Source organism: Xiphias gladius, chromosome 20 (assembly GCF_016859285.1).
Source record: "Xiphias gladius isolate SHS-SW01 ecotype Sanya breed wild chromosome 20, ASM1685928v1, whole genome shotgun sequence".
Lineage (NCBI taxonomy): Eukaryota > Metazoa > Chordata > Actinopteri > Istiophoriformes > Xiphiidae > Xiphias > Xiphias gladius.
Window position 1 is genome coordinate 24,207,443 of NC_053419.1, and position 18,000 is coordinate 24,225,442.

The window sequence follows — 18,000 nt, forward strand, 5'->3', positions numbered from 1 at the left end:
TAAATCCAGTACTTCCTCTTCTTTTAGCTCTGGTTTTGGTCTCCACCAGCTCCAGAGGGAAACTTCTGGCTCTTTAGCTGCCATAGATAATATCTTTTCTTTTTTTATTTGATATTTGACAGCGTAGAGATTGAGAAGGGGATACGGTATGCAGCAAGGGTCCCCGGCTATAATTCAACCAAGCTGTTGCGGTCATATGGTATGTGCCTCAGCTATTAGGCCAGCGTGCCCCACAAAATGATATTGTGTGCAAACAAGATATTAACTTGCATATTTGATATTATTCTTCTATTTGTTTATTTATGCATCCGTATTTTTAAAAATCATCTGTCTGACATGAGTTTAACAAGGTGGAGTCTGGCTGAAGCCTAAGAATTTTACTGTTTAACTGCCGTGTAGATGAGCATGTGACTATAAATAATAATAGTAATAATAATAATAATAATAATGAAAAAATTAGCGCTAACACTAGTACCTTATCGTGATAACAACAATTCAGAAATAATAAGTTAATAAGACATTTCGGTGTGATACCATAAATATTTATTTTTATTATCAAGCCAGTTAAACATTTACGTAAAATAGAACTTTGTAAGAGGGAAAAAGAAACTTGAGCAAAAATACAAAAAATATTTTAAAAAGACGTAATAGTGCCTTTAAAATCATGTAACTAACGTCACCCCGTGTGTGTGTGTGTTAGTTATCAGGTTTTAGTCATTTCTAATTTGAATTTTCTTTCTTTGAAGTTTTTGCTTTATTTTAATTTTAATTTTAATTGTAGGAAAAAGTTTTTTGTTTTTTTTTTTTGCTACCAGGATAGCGGAACACGACCGGAAACGCGTCCCGATGACGTCTCCGTCGGAGAACAAAAACAAACCTCCGTCTTGCAACATCAACGCTGGTGTGTTTCGCTCCGTTTGTCCCGTTTACCGCTTTTAAAACCTCCATGTCGGCTTGACTCTGCGTGTTCATGGTGAGACTTTACGTATTACAATATGTCGAGGTTAAAAAGAGGAGACCGGTTGTGTTCACGCCGCTTTTATCTGATGCTAATGTGCGCTAGCTCAGCCAGCTAACGATCCCGCGGTGTTGCCCAACCGTCATGTTTTTGTCTCCTCTGTCACAGGTTGTCGTCGGGGGCCGGGTGAAGCTGTAGTTGTGACCGGTAACAGCTCGGTAACGGTCGTTGTGGCAGCCATGGCTCAGCAGAGAGGAGTCAACAGCCTGCAGTTCAACCAGGACCAGAGTAAGCAGACAGCGGAAGCGCGGAGATCACTGAGGCTGAATGTTTCTGTTTCTGTTGGGGCCCGTTCACCTGTGAATACAGCCACTGTCACACCTGTTAAAAACAACCGAGCCAGCCCCCACAAATGAACTGCATTACTGCATTTCGGCTCAGTAAGATTTGACGGGAATCTTGCTCTATTTGCAGAATTGAGGTGAATTAGAAGAAGCCTAATAAAACTTCAGAAACTTAACGGGACAATCCACAGATTTACAAAAAAAAGTAGCCCCAGTCTTGAACCTGGAGCCTTGTTATCACTCTACTTATGACTGAGTAGTGAAAGTAAAGTTCAATCATGATCCAGACTGAGCTACTAAACTCATCTGGTGCTGCTGAAGGTTTATCACCGTTAGTAACACAGGCAGAGAAACTGATCAAATCACAAGTAAACTGACCACATTTCAAAAGTTATTATTTGAGAAACACGTCACAATATAAGCATCCAAGATTGAACGGTACTGTACTTCCATGAAGTATAACTGCCGTCAGACTACGTGGTATTATTCTTGCTCTCAGTGCAAACTGCTGAGAATTACTGCTTGGAACGACTTCCGGCGAGGAGATGGTGACGATGGCTCTGCAGCCGATCCGGTCTCTGCGGTTGACTCAGGCCAACCGTTACACAGGCCACGAACCGATATCAAACCCTTCCGCAACACTGCCGGCCCCATGCAGACACACAGACGTCACTCTGGTTTTAGCTTCTTTACCTGCTGGCAGGGTACATTGGTAAACTCCTTACTGTCCCAAAAGGCCTCTTAGACCTGCTGGTCTCAGAGTCCAGGTTAAAGTCAGGAGGTGATGGAGCTTTAGCTGTACTGGGTCCTCTGCTTTGGAACAGTCATTCACTTGATATTCAGTCTGCTGACACGGTCTCAGCTTTTCAGTCAGAGCTTAACACACACTTTTACAGACTCACCTTCCTGTCTGACCACCTGACTTATTTTTTCGCATAACAGATCTGTCTTGTTGCTCCTGTTTTGTTTATGTGATAGAACAATTTATGTTTAACCACATGGAGTTATTCATGCGACTGCCTTTTTACTGTAGAAGACAAGTACATTAGATCATTGTATGTGTGATAGTCTTTTAAGGTGTTGTTTACATGTTTGTGACTGTCTCTTTAGAGGTAGACCACTAGAGCAGTCAGGTAATATTGTAGATGTTTCCGTATCGTGTATATGTCAGCTGGCAGTTAACAAGAAACTACAGATGCCAAAATAGATCTGAGGTCATTTGGAGACGGTGCCTCTTCAACTGCCAAACATCCCACTCAGTGTGTATCTGAGGCACAGTAAAGACAAACCAAATGTAAGGGATCTGTATCAACATTGCTGTTCATGTTAATAAAAATGACCATTGGCTGATATATTGTTATCTGATCTTATTAAACCCATAAATATCGAGATCCGTAACCAAATCTGTGGGGCTCTGATTGTTTCACGTGTGTGACCGTCTTTTTATGCTGCCTCACTGCACTGAAAATCAGTTACACTATTAAGACTAAGAAAATGGAATTTAAAATTAAAAGTAAATTGGAATTATTTTTATAATTAGAAACAGTGCATTAACATGGTCCACAAGAAAAGGAAAACCTTTGAACTCACTCCAATCAGTTTCAAAAATGAAAAGGCTTTAATGTAATATTAACAAAATATATTTTGGCTGCGTGATTCTGTCTTCCACAGAGTCAAAACAACATAAATTGTGTTTCTCTTGTGTGTAATAAAGTTGCCACAATAATGAAGCCTTTTTAATTTGAACTTGGACTTTTTTCTTTTTCATTATTTTTTAATCTTTAACGAAGCAATGTGCCTTGATTTGTTGTGTTACATTACTGTTGTTTTCGCCTCACTGCATTTTTAGAGCAGAAACATGTTATTTATATATTTCAATCTCGTCTTTCTCCCTGTTCACCAATCACAAGGCTGTTTCTGCTGTGCTATGGAGACAGGGGTCAGGATTTACAATGTGGAGCCCCTGATGGAGAAGGGCCACCTGGGTGAGTAGATTTTACTGCTTAGCTGTCAGATTGTCTGTTTTTCACATACGCCTTGCCATCTAAATGTTAATGAGACTTATCCCTATGTGTGTGTTTTGTTTGGCTTTTTTTTTTTTTTTTCCCAGATCATGAGCAGGTAGGCAGTGTGGCTCTGTGCTCCATGCTGCATCGATCCAACCTGCTGGCTATAGTCGGAGGAGGAGTCAATCCCAAGTTCTCAGAAATATCTGGTGAGCTAAATGAAGACACTTATTATATTTCACTGTGGACCAGAGGTTTTCAAACTGTGAGGCAGGACGTGGAGAGAGAGACATATGAGGCGTGAGCTGCAGCGCTGTACTTGTACCAGGTTAGGATATCGCTATGTCCAGTGTCCATTGAGAATAAACGTCTGAAAGTCTGCTCAGAAATCAGAAAAAAGTGCAGAACTTCACTGAAAATCAGCACCATTTTGAGTTTCCCTCAGCATCACAGTAATTCAGTGACAGTTGTCTGTACATCCACGGCTCCACTGCAAACATGAGCTGATCACAGCTGATTCAGCAGCTTTTAATGGTAATTCGTCAACATGTAAACAAATATGGGCTAAAAAACCCGTGGCTTAAAGCTAACCAACTGACTTCATGGCCACATTCCAGTGCTGATCTGGGATGATGCTCGGGAGTCACGAGACCCCAAAGACAAGCTGGTCCTGGAGTTCACCTTCACTAAACCTGTTCTGGCTGTTCGCATGAGGCATGACAAGTGAGTTTGGAGTCACCACACACTCCTCCTGTTGTTCGTCACCGTGCAGCTACCTGATGTATAACTGTTGTCAACTTCGCTGTTTTTGTAGGATCATCATCGTATTAAAGAACAGGATCTATGTGTACAGTTTTCCAGACAACCCTGTCAAACTTTTTGAGTTTGACACCAGAGACAACCCCAAAGGTAAGAGTCCTTCTCATCTTCCGTATGTCTTTCTTCCATCATTAGCTACTGTTCAACTCCAGACATCTTAAAATGTCCAACCAACCGTCCAACGCCCAAAGAAATGCTGTTTAATATGAGATAAAACAGAAAAAAGCAGGAAATCTTCATATTTACAGGCTGAAAACATTTTTTTTGCCATTTTTGCATTAAAAATTACTTTAACAATTGATCGATTATCAAAATAGTAGCAGTATAACTGTCAATTGACTAATCAGTTAATCGACTAATCGTTGCAGCTCTAAATTTAACTTTTTCTTCCAGGTCTGTGTGACTTATGTCCCAGTCTGGAGAAACAGCTGCTGGTCTTCCCAGGTCATAAATGTGGCAGCCTGCAGCTGGTTGTAAGTTACAAACTCACACAAAAAACAAGTTTACCTCTAAAAGAAATATCAGTCCTTGTAATTTAAAGAAGTGTAAAAAGTCTACTGTTTTCTTCAGGACTTGTCCAACACAAAGCCTGGAACATCGTCTGCCCCTTTTACCATCAACGCCCACCAGAGTGAGATCGCCTGCGTGGCTCTGAACCAGCCCGGCAGTGTGGCGGCTTCGGCCTCTCGTAAAGGAACGCTCATCCGCCTGTTTGACACGACGACCAGAGACAAGCTGGTGGAGCTGCGCAGAGGAACCGACCCGGCCACTCTCTACTGGTACACAGCGCCGTAGTGATGGATTGTGTGTGTGTGTGTGTTTGAGGCGTCAGTGTGCTTCAACCAAGGTGCGTGTCAGACACAGCCCCCTCGGGCTGAATTTCCGAAACCAACAATTCCACAGGGAATTCTGACTGTCGCGTCCATTTTGCAGCGATCGGTCAGTTGCATTTACTCCCCTCTTCGTAACGCCATGACAAGGAACCTGAATCTCGTGTGTGTGTCAAATCTGTGGAATGTCCCTTTAAGGGTTTTCCTCTGGCAAACTAACAGGAGGACTTTTGCTATGAAGCAGCTCTAGAAAAGGTTTTGTTAGTGTTGCTGTTCTTCAGTGAAAACATTACTGGCGCTATTTGTTTTAATTATTCTCGTATATAGAACAACATAAAACCACTGGAGTAATGAGTTATAGAAATGCAGATGACAGGCTCGCACCGTTGTTCATGGGAACCCGTCCACCTCCGATCCCTCAGCAACGCCTTTGTAACTCGATGTTCCGTGGGAGATGATTTGTGCCGCAGCACCACCACTTGAGTGATGTGGGTTCCTGACGGTAGTATTACTGTACCGTATTGCAGGAGTATCCCCACTCCTTTTGAATAACAGCATCGTGATTGTTGGGGGGCAGGAAGACAATTCACATATGACTCACAGCTCTTACCCTCTGTGATTCTGAATCCAAATGCTGCAAATGCCCAGAATCGATTCGTTGTTAATGTTGTTGCGCAGAGCGGCACCCGGACGATGTACAGCACACACGCCTGACTTATCTTGTAGTTCATCTTCAAAACAGGCAAGAGGTTGGGTTTAGTAGCGTAATAATTAGCCCATTAATTGATGTTGGTGAGTAAATGACACTTTCACTTTCACCATAAGCTGCAAACTCTCACTTTTCTTTGTTTTTTCCTTTTTGGACGGAAAGTGACCTTCAACGTGACTAGTTAGCTTAACTGCCAGTTACGCTTCTTATTGCCTTTCAGTGGAGAGGAAACCTGAAAATAGTTCATCCCTTTCTATTTGTTAAAGGAGAATAGATTCTGAATGGTGTCATGAGGTCCCCAAAGACCCCCACCCCTGGTGTTTCTGTTGAAGTTCAGCTCTAGCTCTAACAGGCGTTCTTGTCTGCTTCGTTTATTCTCTCCAGCATCAACTTCAGCCATGACTCCTCGTTCCTCTGCGCCTCCAGCGACAAAGGCACAGTTCACATCTTTGCACTCAAAGACACCAAACTCAACCGACGCTCTGCGTAAGACCAGCCTCTTCGAACCTTTTCTTTTGCTGCCAAACCGTTACTACGGTTTGTTTGGCTTTACGTGTCCTCTTTTATGCCTCTTACTTCCACAGACTGGCTCGTGTTGGGAAGGTGGGTCCTGTGATTGGTCAGTACGTGGACAGTCAGTGGTCTCTGGCCAGCTTCACGGTGCCAGCTGAGTGTGCCTGTATCTGTGCTTTTGGAAAGAACACGTCCAAGAACGTCAACTCTGTCATCGGTGAGCAATCCCATAATAATACAGTGTGTTCAAATATGAGACAGAAATATCTCAAAGTATTGATAATCTGGTCTCGAATTTGATTTTCTCAGAATTTGAAACAAAATTATCACTAAATATAATTTTTTGTCACTTTATCATAATCTAGTATATACCATTCAGTTAATTCTCACATATCGGCAGGGGCTTTACGTGACCCCAAATCATAGAGAACCAGGTTTTTACTTGAAACAGACTTATATTAGAGACACGTCTTCATTTCCCCCGTTTTGTGTGTATTTATTCATATTTTAGTTGGAAGCCTCCCTGATCTGCTCCGGTTTTATTTTGCCGTTGACGTAAACTTTTTCCATGTTTACCTGTTGTCTTGATAAATTATATATTACAGTATAATGAACAACAGACATATCATACTCTACCACTCTGTTGCTCTCGGTTTCTAATTTGAACCCTGAAAATGTTCTTGTTCTCAATAGTTACTAGTTAGATTCCAATATGTGGCTGAGTGTGAATGTACCGCCCTGTCCTCTAGAAGTCATGTTGATATACAACTCATTTACAACAGCACATAGGTTTCGCCCAAATGGCTTCTTATCAACGTAATGAGGAAATGTCGTTAATGAATGTATCTGGCAAGTCGTAAAATCTTGGCTAAAAACAAAGAGTATTTTATTTGTTTCCCGCCAGAATATCCAATCTTGCAATACAAGTTTGGTCAAGGTGTCCTGTTGTACCAGAGCAGGGTGAAGAAGCATTAGTCACATGAGACTGAACTCTCCTGCGGGTTTTAAATAGTATGAGAAAACAGCGAACTCAGTTCCCACAAAGAACGGCCCTAGAAGGTACACGAGTTATGGATTTTGGCTGACAGGAGACAGGTTTAGTGTGGATTTTAGCAAAATCTTAAATCCACACTATTTCTTTTTTAAATGGATAATCCACCCAATCTCTCTCAGCCCACCCCTCCTATATAAGACCCATGGACTGAGAGAGCTGTTTGTGGTTTTTCTACGTCTCTTCGACATAGTTGTGCCTGTCTTTGTTTTTATCTGAGCCCCGTCACTTTAAAACAATACTAACAGTCACTTCATTCAGAGGCTCTGGACCAGGGGGGTCCCTGACCCCTCAGGCCTGGTCCTTGTTTATCGTATTTTCTGTTAAAGCTGTTTAAACAACATCTAATTACAGTTTATTAATGGTAACTGTCCATTCTCTTCAAATGACTTATCATCCTCCAAGTTCTGTCAGCGCTGCCACACTTCAGGTGGCAGTTTCCTAAATGTGGCATCACTTCAGTGTGACAGTATTCAGTCATTACTGGGACAATCGCAGCACTGTGCACCAACAACTAGAATTGTTTATGTCCCCCAAAGACATGAGCTCGAGGCTGCGTCCTTCACATTCTCAGTGTTGCTTGAAAACAAAAAGTTGTTTCATTTTTCTTTATTTTCTCCTCTTGCAGCCATATGTGTGGACGGGACCTTCCACAAGTATGTGTTCACCCCTGATGGAAACTGCAACCGAGAGGCCTTCGACGTGTATCTAGACATATGTGATGACGACGACTTCTGAGGCCAGAGGGAGAAGCCAGTTTAAAACCTCGACTGGACGACGCGAGCGCGAGGAGGACAACGATGAACGGAAACGGCCGAGTTCGTGATTACTGTTCTGGAGACGGATGGGAAATCGGTCTGAGACACAGAACCCGAGACGGGTGGACAAACACAGACTTGATGCCGAGGCCTGTTTTATGAAGTCCTTTGTCTTTGTAATCAGTTGTATCTACAGTATGTAGCAGTGTGAATATAAATACAGTTTTCTATTAGCCTGTAAACACGAGTCTGGCTGGTTGATGTGGAAAAGACCCTTAAACGACAGATGTATTTAAACCTTGGAAGTCAAGTCATTTGTAAGTAAGTACGTTTCTGTATACAGCACTTTTGCTGAGCTGACGTCACAAAGTGCTTCACAGTAAAGACAAAAAAAGAAAGTCGGCTAAAAACCAAGTGTAAAATAATGTAAGATAGTAAAAGCTATACAAAAAAAAAAAAAGTCTGAACAAGTGGCTCTTGAGCTGCTGGGTTTTTTTGCTGTATTTGTGAGAGATTAGTTGTTAAAGTCAAACTGAAAATAAAATTCATTTTTGCTAAAAAAAAAAAAAAATCTTCTCTGGCGTTACTTGGTCAAAATTGTAATTATCAAAAAGAAGACATTTATTTTTCTGCAGAGATAGCGCCCCCTGCATTCCTTTTTCTCCAGGAGACGCACACAGTCACGGTGGCATGAGAGCGTTTGGGCACTCCGGGTCAAAATTGAGAAGAAGATGGACTGATCTCCAAAAGGCATAGAGCTAAAGATGAAACATTCTTTTCAACATTTTAAGCAAGATTAGTGAATTACTTTTGATTTGTACACGTTCAGAGTGAAAAAAAGAAAAAGAGATCTGAGCTCTCAGGATAAAGATCCTTAACGCACCTCAAAACCCACGATGGACGACCTGAAGAGGTGCGAGCTGAAGGTTCCGCCATGGCCCCCGCAGTCCCCGGACCTAACCGTCATGGAAAATGTGTGGATAGACCTTAAGAGAGCAGCGAGTGCAAGACGACCCAAGAATCTCACAAAACTAGAAGCTTTTTGCAGGAAGAATGAAGAAACTGTAAAAGATGGAAATAAGAAAGTAATCTTGCTGAAAATATTAAAATGAAATGTTTCATCTTTAACTTTATGCCTTTTGGAAATCAGGTCGTCTCCTACTCACTTAACGCTTGACAGTAACAGAAGTTTTGACCAGAGGTCCCGAAACTTTTCATGACACTGTATTTTAATTGTATTTTATAAGTCACGGATACATGCAGTGGGTCAAAAAGTGCAGTATTTCCCACTGCGTCGTAGTAGAACAGAAGTACAAGGTGACGTAAACTAGAAATAGTCAAAACAGAACTTGAGTGAATAAACTTTTCACCACTGATTTAGATTCCTATGTTGTAAGGCCGAAACAAGGTCCCAAAAAACTTACGTCACCTCAACTTATGTACTTGCTGTTGCACAAACTGCAGGTTGTTATTCTCTGCAGATGTTCCTCCAGATGTAGCACTTGGTCCTGCGTTAAATGTTGCTGAATCCTACTAAACTGTTTGTGCAACAGACCCCACTTTGACCTTATAAATTCTAACCCCTGTCCCTGCCATCACGTTTGTTCTGATGCATCCAAGGTTTGCTTTTAGCTTCTGCGCCGTTTTACAGTTTTTGTTTACATGAGGCCTTTTCAGCCACTTGTCATTTGTGCAAGTGGGATGATGTTTAAATGTCAGCGCTGAGTCACTCGCCTGAAAACAAACCTGAAAAATTCATATTTAATATGTTGTGTGGCCTCCACTGTCATGGTTAAAATAAATATCTGTTTTACTGGGTTGTTCTCAAGTGTCTGTTTATGTGAGACCAGCAGATATAATGTGATAAATTTTCGAATAGTTCACTTTTTTCTCGTGTTTTCTTACGGATGAGAATTTTCAGAATGTTCAGTATGTGTATTTTATTTTTGTTATTTTCTTCTGTACTATATTTGAAGTAAATCTAATCTACTGGGTTTGTGAACTTTTTTTTGTGCTTTATAATGATTAATACTGCAAAGTGTTTGTTACATTTTATATCATCCCAGAGCCACCACACTTGTATTATTTGGTACTGTATTACCAAATAATCATTCTGACGTCTTTAAGAAAAATGCCAAAGTCTCTGGTTTCAGCTGATTACTATGTGGTTTCCTACGTCTTTATAATAGTAAACTGAATATTTGGGCTTTGCACATTTAAAGTCCAAAATTTCTATAATAAAGTCGGTAGGATTCATCCTCTGGGGACTACGAGTGTTTGTACAATCCATGCAATAGTTGCTGAGATACGGTCTCAAACAAAGCGGTGGATCGACAGACCGACAGGATCATCGGTGCCACCGTGGCTGAAACGACACGATTTTTAAAAGACTGGGTTTTTAAGAGTACAAAAATAAATAAATAAAGAGCCTGTCAGTCCATTGCAGATGCTTTTCTGCCGCCTAGTCGCAGTTATTAGTCAGATATACTGAGTCTTTGTCCTGCAGAGGGCAACGGGGCAATGAACATTAATGCGCGCACACATACAAAATGAGAACACAGCTCATACAACCTTCAGTCTGTTCACGGGAGTCTTTTCTCTGTCATTACAAACATCCTGTCTGCTTTCCAGGCCATTCAACAGCTTCACAACAGAGAGAACATAATGCCAAGCCTCTGTTATAATAGACTGTTGTTCTGAGCCACAATGCTCATCTCTACCAAAACACAAAAAAACCTCTGTATAAAGAGAAAATTTTAAAAAGAGGAAAACTGCCTGTTACAGAGTCCTTCTCACCCTCACAGAGGAAACACTGAGGTTTAGGTTCTTTTGTGGCTCGAAAAATAGGAATTGACAATTAAAAACTGAATCAACAGATCCGTTTTTAAAAAGTTGTTACTGCTGTTAGGATAGAAATGGGGCTTTAATATCTTTTTGTCATTGTCATTACGTGGTCACATGCAGTTTAAAAATGTAAACATCAGGCCTTGAAAATATGTTAAATGCTTCAAAGCAGCAAGGTCTGACATTTGTGTTGGGAAACCTGGTAGGGCTGTGACTTTGATTCAGTATGAACGAGGCGCCGTTGCCTTAATCCTGACTGAATCACTGGTCCCTCTGCTGCTGGCGCTTTGGTGTGTGTCCTGCAGCAGAGAACTGCATCGACGAATGCTACATTTTAAGATTTTCCCGCATAAAACCCAGGACGTTCACTCGTTCCGTTCGAACCTGCCACCACCTCAGAGCAGCACTGGTCTTTTTGGTGAGTTCAGCTTGCACGTAATCCACCTGCTGAGTCCTCATTCCCAGAAACCCTCAGCATCTTGACCCGAGTTACTGCGCAGCCATCTGCACAGGGCAGCTCCTACTCTAGTACTGTGGCTGGGGACGGCATCAGTCCTGAGACAATTACTTCATTGACTGTTTGAGACGTTAAACAGCAAAAAATGAAAAAAAAACAAACAAACAAAACATGTCTGGTTCCATTTTTGCTTTGTACTAACATTATATAGACCAAACAAAAGGTCAATTAATGAAAAACATATCAACTGATGACAGTAATCTTGAGTTGCAGCCCCCGATAGCTTGTCTAGACATTAACAAGAAAGAGGTGAATGAACTACTATATAACAACTACACTTGTCCCGACTTGGTTTGACGGCACCAGTTGTGTTAGTGATGAGATTTTATAAAAAGGTAAAGTCATTAGAAATATTCATCTGTAGTCGTGTGAAAATTTATTTTTAAACACATCAGCTTCATTTAGAGTACTGACCCATTTATTCTAGAGTAGTTGTTAGTTTAGTTAATATAGTTCGGGTAGTTATGTTACCTATTGAATCACGAGTGCCTCGACCAAAAACACATCTGTGGTGGTGAACATGTCGGGACGTCTTACAGAACACATGACGATAGTGCCTGGTTGGTTGGCGTCCTGATGCTCGTCGCTCTGCTCGACCAACAGTCCAAAGCCCCAAAAAATGTTCAGTTCTCAGTCACAGAAAAGTAGGGAAACAGGACCCGAGGTGTTTCTGCTTGAAAATGACTTCAACGTTTAACCTTCATCAAAACAGTTGCCGAGAAATTTTGTTTTTTTGTCGATCGATTCATTGACAAACATGATCCTCAGCTACACATCCAACACGTAGAAGTCTCCAGAAATGAAGGACATTTTCCTAAAAAAATGTAGCTGATGTTAATTCATCGTACGATGAACAATAAAAGAGAGCATGCAACCTGTTTCTAGCTAAAGGAAACGTACTTGAATGTAACTCTACACACAGATCTTTGACTTTTGGTTAGATTCTGCTTCACATGAGTCTCTACACTGTAGTTATTAACTATGGGACTCAATGTCAGACACAAGAACAAGTAGCACAGTACAGAATAAAGCCTCTAGTTATAGGCTCCTTATTCTTATTGACGAAATGAGACAAATCTTCCTATCGACGCGTCCGTGGAGTTAACGGAAGTAGGGTTTGCCATATTTATTTACTATTTAAGATGAAGTAGTTCAAAGGAAGGAATACGATTCGTGCTTCAGCACGCTACAGAAATGACTCTATGCATTTCTACGTTTAGCAGATTACTGCTACCATTTCAAAGTAACCTCATGCTTTTATGGTGTAAAAGATATGCAGCAAGTCAACACCGGCTGCTGATAAGTTCCAGGTTTCATTATAACTCTGCCAGTCCCGAGACTCTCTGTGAAACTTCATTTCCTTCTCGCTGTCACGTCGTCCTGTTATTATTCCGTCAGTCAGACAAAGGTGTCTACCTCCCTCTGCCTACGAAGGGGACTGATGAATAAAGCTCCTGCTTCTGGATCAACGTGTAACCGGGTCATTAAAATAAATATGTGACTGTTTGAACTAATGAATGTGGTGTTTTTATTCTCTCTCTCCTGGGATAAAGGGACATTTCAGTGCTGCTCTGAAACAAAATCAAGCCCCGAAAAAACAAAACCAAACAGTGGATGGATTCTTGATCGGGCAGTGCCCTCTACTGGTGCGTCAGCGTATCACATGTACACTGTGATATTGTTTCCACCAAGTTTCCAAATCAGTGTGTCAACCTCGGGCGATGAACAGGTGAATATTCCTCTGGAACATCATTATGAATGAAAACTGCCGTGCAGCTGTGCAGTACACAAACTGAGATTCATTTCACCACCAAACATCTAATTTCATAGTTCAGGAACTGCCTATTATTTTCTTTATCAATTAATCAGTAATATTTTATTTTAACCTCCATATTCATCAATTATAAGCTGTAAGCATATAACACATTGTTTGTAATGTATTACAAACAGATATAAAGACAATTCTAAGTGTTTATTAAGGTAAACAGTTCTAACTTTCCCTGTGAAGACATATTTTCTATTATTCCAGCTGTGTTTTACTATGTTGTCGTTCATTATCCAGTAGCCTCCACTGATGAACGTGCACAGGAGGAGTTAGAGTTGGCAACACAGACATTAATAAACACTTAAAGACCTTGAAACTACATTGTAATGTGTTGTAAACTGTTTGGCATTCATAATTGTACTTAAACATGTAATAAATAGCGGGGCAAAAGTCACACTGATTAATCTGGGAACCGTTTTTCGATTAATTGTTCAGCCTATAAAATGTTAGAAAATAGTGAAAATGTCCATCACAGTTTCCACATTGACGTCTTCAAATGTCTTGTTTCGTTTAACATTTATTTTGCAAAACAGAAAAAATAAACCAAAAATCCTCTAATTTGAGAAGCAGGAACCAGAAAATATTATTATATCATGTAAGTTTTTGCTTGAAAAATTGATTTCCTGTCCATCGACTCGTCGATTAATCGCCTGCTTGTTGAAGCTCGTGTCCAGTTCATATCTTTATATTCTGTCCGGTATCTGAAGCTCTCTGCTGTCTTTTATTTTTAAAAAAAAAGGAAGTTTAAAGTCCCGTCCAATTAAAAATGGGTTTTGCTTCTTGTTATTTCACTGTGATGTCTGAGCTCCACTGAAGGGGGAAAGTTTCTCCGAGCTCACCTGAGATCTCAGTTCAATGCCTGGACGTTCCTGCCGGATTTATGACATCACAGCTAGTTTGGAGCCAATCGGGGCCCAGCATGAAACTTACACAGTGTGATGTGGAGACTTGAAACGTCCTGGTCACAAACACTGAAAATGGACTTTTGAGTCAAGTAGGAGACACCTTGTGTCCAGCTTTTGAAATAAACAATATTTACAATTTTATAGATCCTGGATTTTTAAAAGGGACAGAGGAGTAAATGTAATTTTGAGAATTTCGATCGAGCTAATCGACCTTTTTTGTGGAGAAACTAAATCAGACCCAAATTATTATTCAAAGAAAAGTACTTTTATATGTTTTAAAACATGTCTGAAGGGGGTCTTTGAATAAAAAGCCAACCCCAGTCAAACCACCAGTTCCAGTTAAACAAGGAAACAAATCGGATTTAACTGTTTGAAACAAACTTGAACTCACATTTCAAGCTGCCAGTCGTTCAAACTTCCTTTACAAAACTTCAGTTTCTACCTGTTCCAGGTGCCGCACCTGAGTCGTATCCAAGGATTGAAAAGTCCAGTGGAGGATGATGGGATCAAAGCATCATAGTCCTGAGTCTTTTGTGATTCTTCACTGGGAAACAGGGGGTCCAAACATCTCCATGGTTTCCACGACGAGCGACAGATGATCCAGAAACGAGTTCACAGACACTCGGAGGATTCGAGCCTCGTCCGCGCTCCACCTCCTGGAACAGGGGCAGACAGAAGTTAATCAGATGGGTACAGACATCAGCACTCTGACTGACGGGTGACGGTGAGAAGCAGGTACAGTGTCTCTTACACAGACAGCGTGCTGCCGGCGACCGTCAGCTGTTTGCTGATGCCGCCCTTCCTCGGCTCTCGGTCCGGGGACAGAGACTGCAGAGCGATGACGGCCTCGCGGGACGACGGGAAGGGGACGTCCAGAGTGCTGCCGGAGGGTCAAGGAAGATTCCTGGAGGACACTGATTTTTGGACAAGAGCAGGGCTGCAACTAACAATTCTTTTCATTATCAGTTCAACTATTTTCTTGATTAATCTTTACTTTCTAAAATGTCAGAAAATTGTGAAAAATTTCCCAGAGTCCAAGGTGACGTCTTCAACGTGATCAAACATTTTCAGTTTACTAGACTAGAAAATGTTTATATTTGAGAAGCTGAAATTGAGACTTTTTGCATTTCTTCTTTAAAAAAAAAAAAAATCAATTATCAAAATAAATCATGATCAATCAATCAGCAGCTTTAGGCAAAGAGTCTTGGGAATATAATATCTAACAACAAGTCCCAAACTAAACTCTAGAGACTGCTGTGTGTGAAAATCCCAGATCAGCAGGTCCAGAAACCCTCAAACCAGCCCGTCTGGCACCAACGGTCCCGTCAGGGTCAAAGTCACCGAGGTCACATTTTGTCCCCATTCTGATCTCTGATGTGAACGTTACCTGAAGCCCCTCACCTGGATCCGCAGGACTTCATGCTCTGCTGCCAGACGATTGGCTGACTGGACAAGGGCATGGATAAGCAGGTGTACAGCTGTTCCTAATAAAGTGCTCGGTGAGTGCACACGTTCAGCTGATATCATTATCCACGATGTGCGTCGTAAATAGATGTCCAGAAACTCTCTCATGACTGCAGAACTTGGCCGAGAATACTCGGGTTTTCAAGTTTCCTTCAGTATCACATTAATCCAGTGATAGTTGTCGGTACGTCCGTGGCTACACTGCGAACAGGAGCTGCTAATGGATAATTCCGCATACTTTAATTCCCCACACGTAAAGAAATATAGGCTAAAAGAAACAGGTGTAGTGTTGTAGCCCAGAGTCCTGAGGTAACTTAAGCTACTAGTTGAATGGTTTAAGTTAGTGGTCGCGTTTCAGGAATTAAAGTCAAAACAGCAAATGTCAGCAAAACTTTGTCACATAAACCAGACTCAGAGGTAAATGCCCGGGGCTGATATCAAAGGATACAACTCTAGTTTGTCTGTTTCATGCTTCGGTTCTCCGCCGGACGCCGCCATCGTGGTCGGTGTGTCGACGAGACCGGAGCGGAAGTGAGGGTTTTTTTTCTTCCTGCGCGGTAGAACGGGGACGCGACGACGCGCCGCCGCCACCCAGCGGCGGGCCGCGGTAACACGACTGTAAGACGGCAGCAAACATGGGACGACTGACGGTAGAAAATCCCCCCTAAGAATCCAAAATAACGTGAAATGTGTAAAAATACAGCGGCGGGAAAAGTTATTCAGATCCTTTACTCAACTAAAATGACCGGTGTCACGATGTGAAATTCTCCATTGCAGGTAAAAGCCCTGCATTCAAACTCTACTTGAGTAAAAGTACAGAAGTATTACTAAAGTACTTAAAGCACCAACAGTAAAAGTACTACTATGATGAAAAGGCTCCTCTCAGATGATATTATTTTGTCCTTTTCACACAATCTTATAACAAGTTATTTCCACGTGCACGTGTTTTATCATTTCTATTAGTGCGCAGTGACCTCGCGTGAGATCTCGGGTGCGTCCCGCTTCAAACGCCGATTCTGCGTTTGGCCGGTAGAAGCAAAGAAACGGCCGGTGACCGCGGCTGTCGGGGTTGAGCGAAGCGCGTTGCCGAGCAGAAATATTTCACCCCAGAAAACGTTGTGCAGTAGGAGTTCGGGGGTGGGGAAAAGTACCAGTACTTCAGAGCCGTACTTGAGTACAGGACTTGGGTAACTGAACTTCGTCCTCACACGCGCCGCGTTCTCCGCCCTCTCTTCAGTCCCCCTGAGCAGGAATCCGTTTCCGGCCTGATCCGTCCGGACGAGCCTCCGCACACACGTCCAGACGCCCGGCAGTCGCTGCGTCCGCAGGTGGACGTCCGGCCATAGACTGTCCACCTCCACGAGGACGAGAGTCCGTCCGCGAGGCTGAAGGGGACGGAGAGCGAGGAGAAGGGCAAGGCGAGTCCCTGCTGGGACGGGCTGTAGGCCAGTCTGGGACGGCGACCCCAGTTTAGTCCACAGTTTAGTCCACACCCAGTGACCCCCCAGTGACCCCCAGTTTAGTCCACAATGAGTGACCCCCCCAGTTTAGTCCACACCGAGTGACCCCCAGTTTAGTCCACACTGAGTGACCCCCCCAGTTTAGTCCACAATGAATGACCCCCCCACTTTAGTCCACACAGAGTGACCTCCCACTTTAGTCCTCAATGAGTGACCCCCCCAGTTTACTCCAAACCGTGTGACCCCACCGTTTAGTCAAAACTGAGTGACCCCCCAGTTTAGTCCACACCCAGTGACCCCCCAGTGACCCCCAGTTTAGTCCAAACTGAGTGACCCCCAGTGTAGTCCACAATGAATGACCCCCCCACTTTAGTCTGCACCGAGTGACCCCCAGTTTAGTCCACGCCGAATGACCCCCCAGTTTAGTCCGCAATAAGTGACCCCCAGTTTAGTCCACACTGAGCGACCCCCCAGTTTAATCCGGCTGCTGTGCTGAGTGCGAGGGGAGCTTCGGGAGCCTGAACTCGGCGTCGAGGAATTCGAGGTTAACAGACGAGTTTGGGTTTGGAACCGTATAATAATCTTGACCTGCTCGCGACGACGTCTCCTCCTCCTCCTCCTCCTCCTCCTCCTCATTTCTTCTCTCACGCAGGAAACAGGCGTCAGCGTCGGGGCTTTGTCCTCGTGTCAGGTCAGTACGTGGAAGTTAGACTTGAAACCCTCCGCGCTCTGTATTTCTGCACGTCGGTTTCTTTTTTTTTGTACGTTGCACGATCTCGTGGCGTTCGTTCCACTGCACATCCTGCCTGTGACAAATAACCCCCCCCCCCCCGAGCTCCTCAGTCCTCTCATCCAAACGCAGATTGTGCGTCCGAACAGTTTGAACATCACGTCTGGACGTTTTTTTTTCTCTTTTTTTTTTTTACTCAGATAAAAGCCACAACGAGGAACCACGACGCTCCCGGACCAGAACTTGCCGTCGCAGCACGTTTTGAAC

The 18,000-nt window shown here is 42.7% G+C and overlaps 2 protein-coding genes across 2 annotated transcripts; one reads left to right on the forward strand and one right to left on the reverse strand.

The window, feature by feature from the left end:
• Positions 1 to 831: 831 nt before the first annotated feature.
• wdr45 (WD repeat domain 45) lies at positions 832 to 10,193 on the forward strand. Its single transcript, XM_040157624.1, has 11 exons — positions 832 to 973; positions 1,127 to 1,246; positions 3,213 to 3,287; positions 3,413 to 3,517; positions 3,926 to 4,031; positions 4,123 to 4,217; positions 4,521 to 4,600; positions 4,698 to 4,906; positions 6,051 to 6,152; positions 6,251 to 6,396; positions 7,859 to 10,193. The coding sequence occupies exons 2-11, from the start codon at positions 1,198 to 1,200 to the stop codon at positions 7,966 to 7,968; spliced, it is 1,077 nt and encodes a 358-aa protein (XP_040013558.1). The 5' UTR covers positions 832 to 973; positions 1,127 to 1,197; the 3' UTR covers positions 7,969 to 10,193.
• A 4,221-nt stretch (positions 10,194 to 14,414) lies between these two features.
• LOC120806013 (EKC/KEOPS complex subunit LAGE3) lies at positions 14,415 to 16,100 on the reverse strand. The gene is made up of 3 exons (XM_040156633.1): positions 15,992 to 16,100; positions 14,831 to 14,959; positions 14,415 to 14,735 (listed from the first exon to the last, which is right to left on the reverse strand). Exons 1-3 carry the CDS (start codon positions 16,039 to 16,041, stop codon positions 14,621 to 14,623), a joined length of 294 nt encoding a protein of 97 aa, XP_040012567.1. The 5' UTR covers positions 16,042 to 16,100; the 3' UTR covers positions 14,415 to 14,620.
• Between the last annotated feature and the right edge of the window lie 1,900 nt (positions 16,101 to 18,000).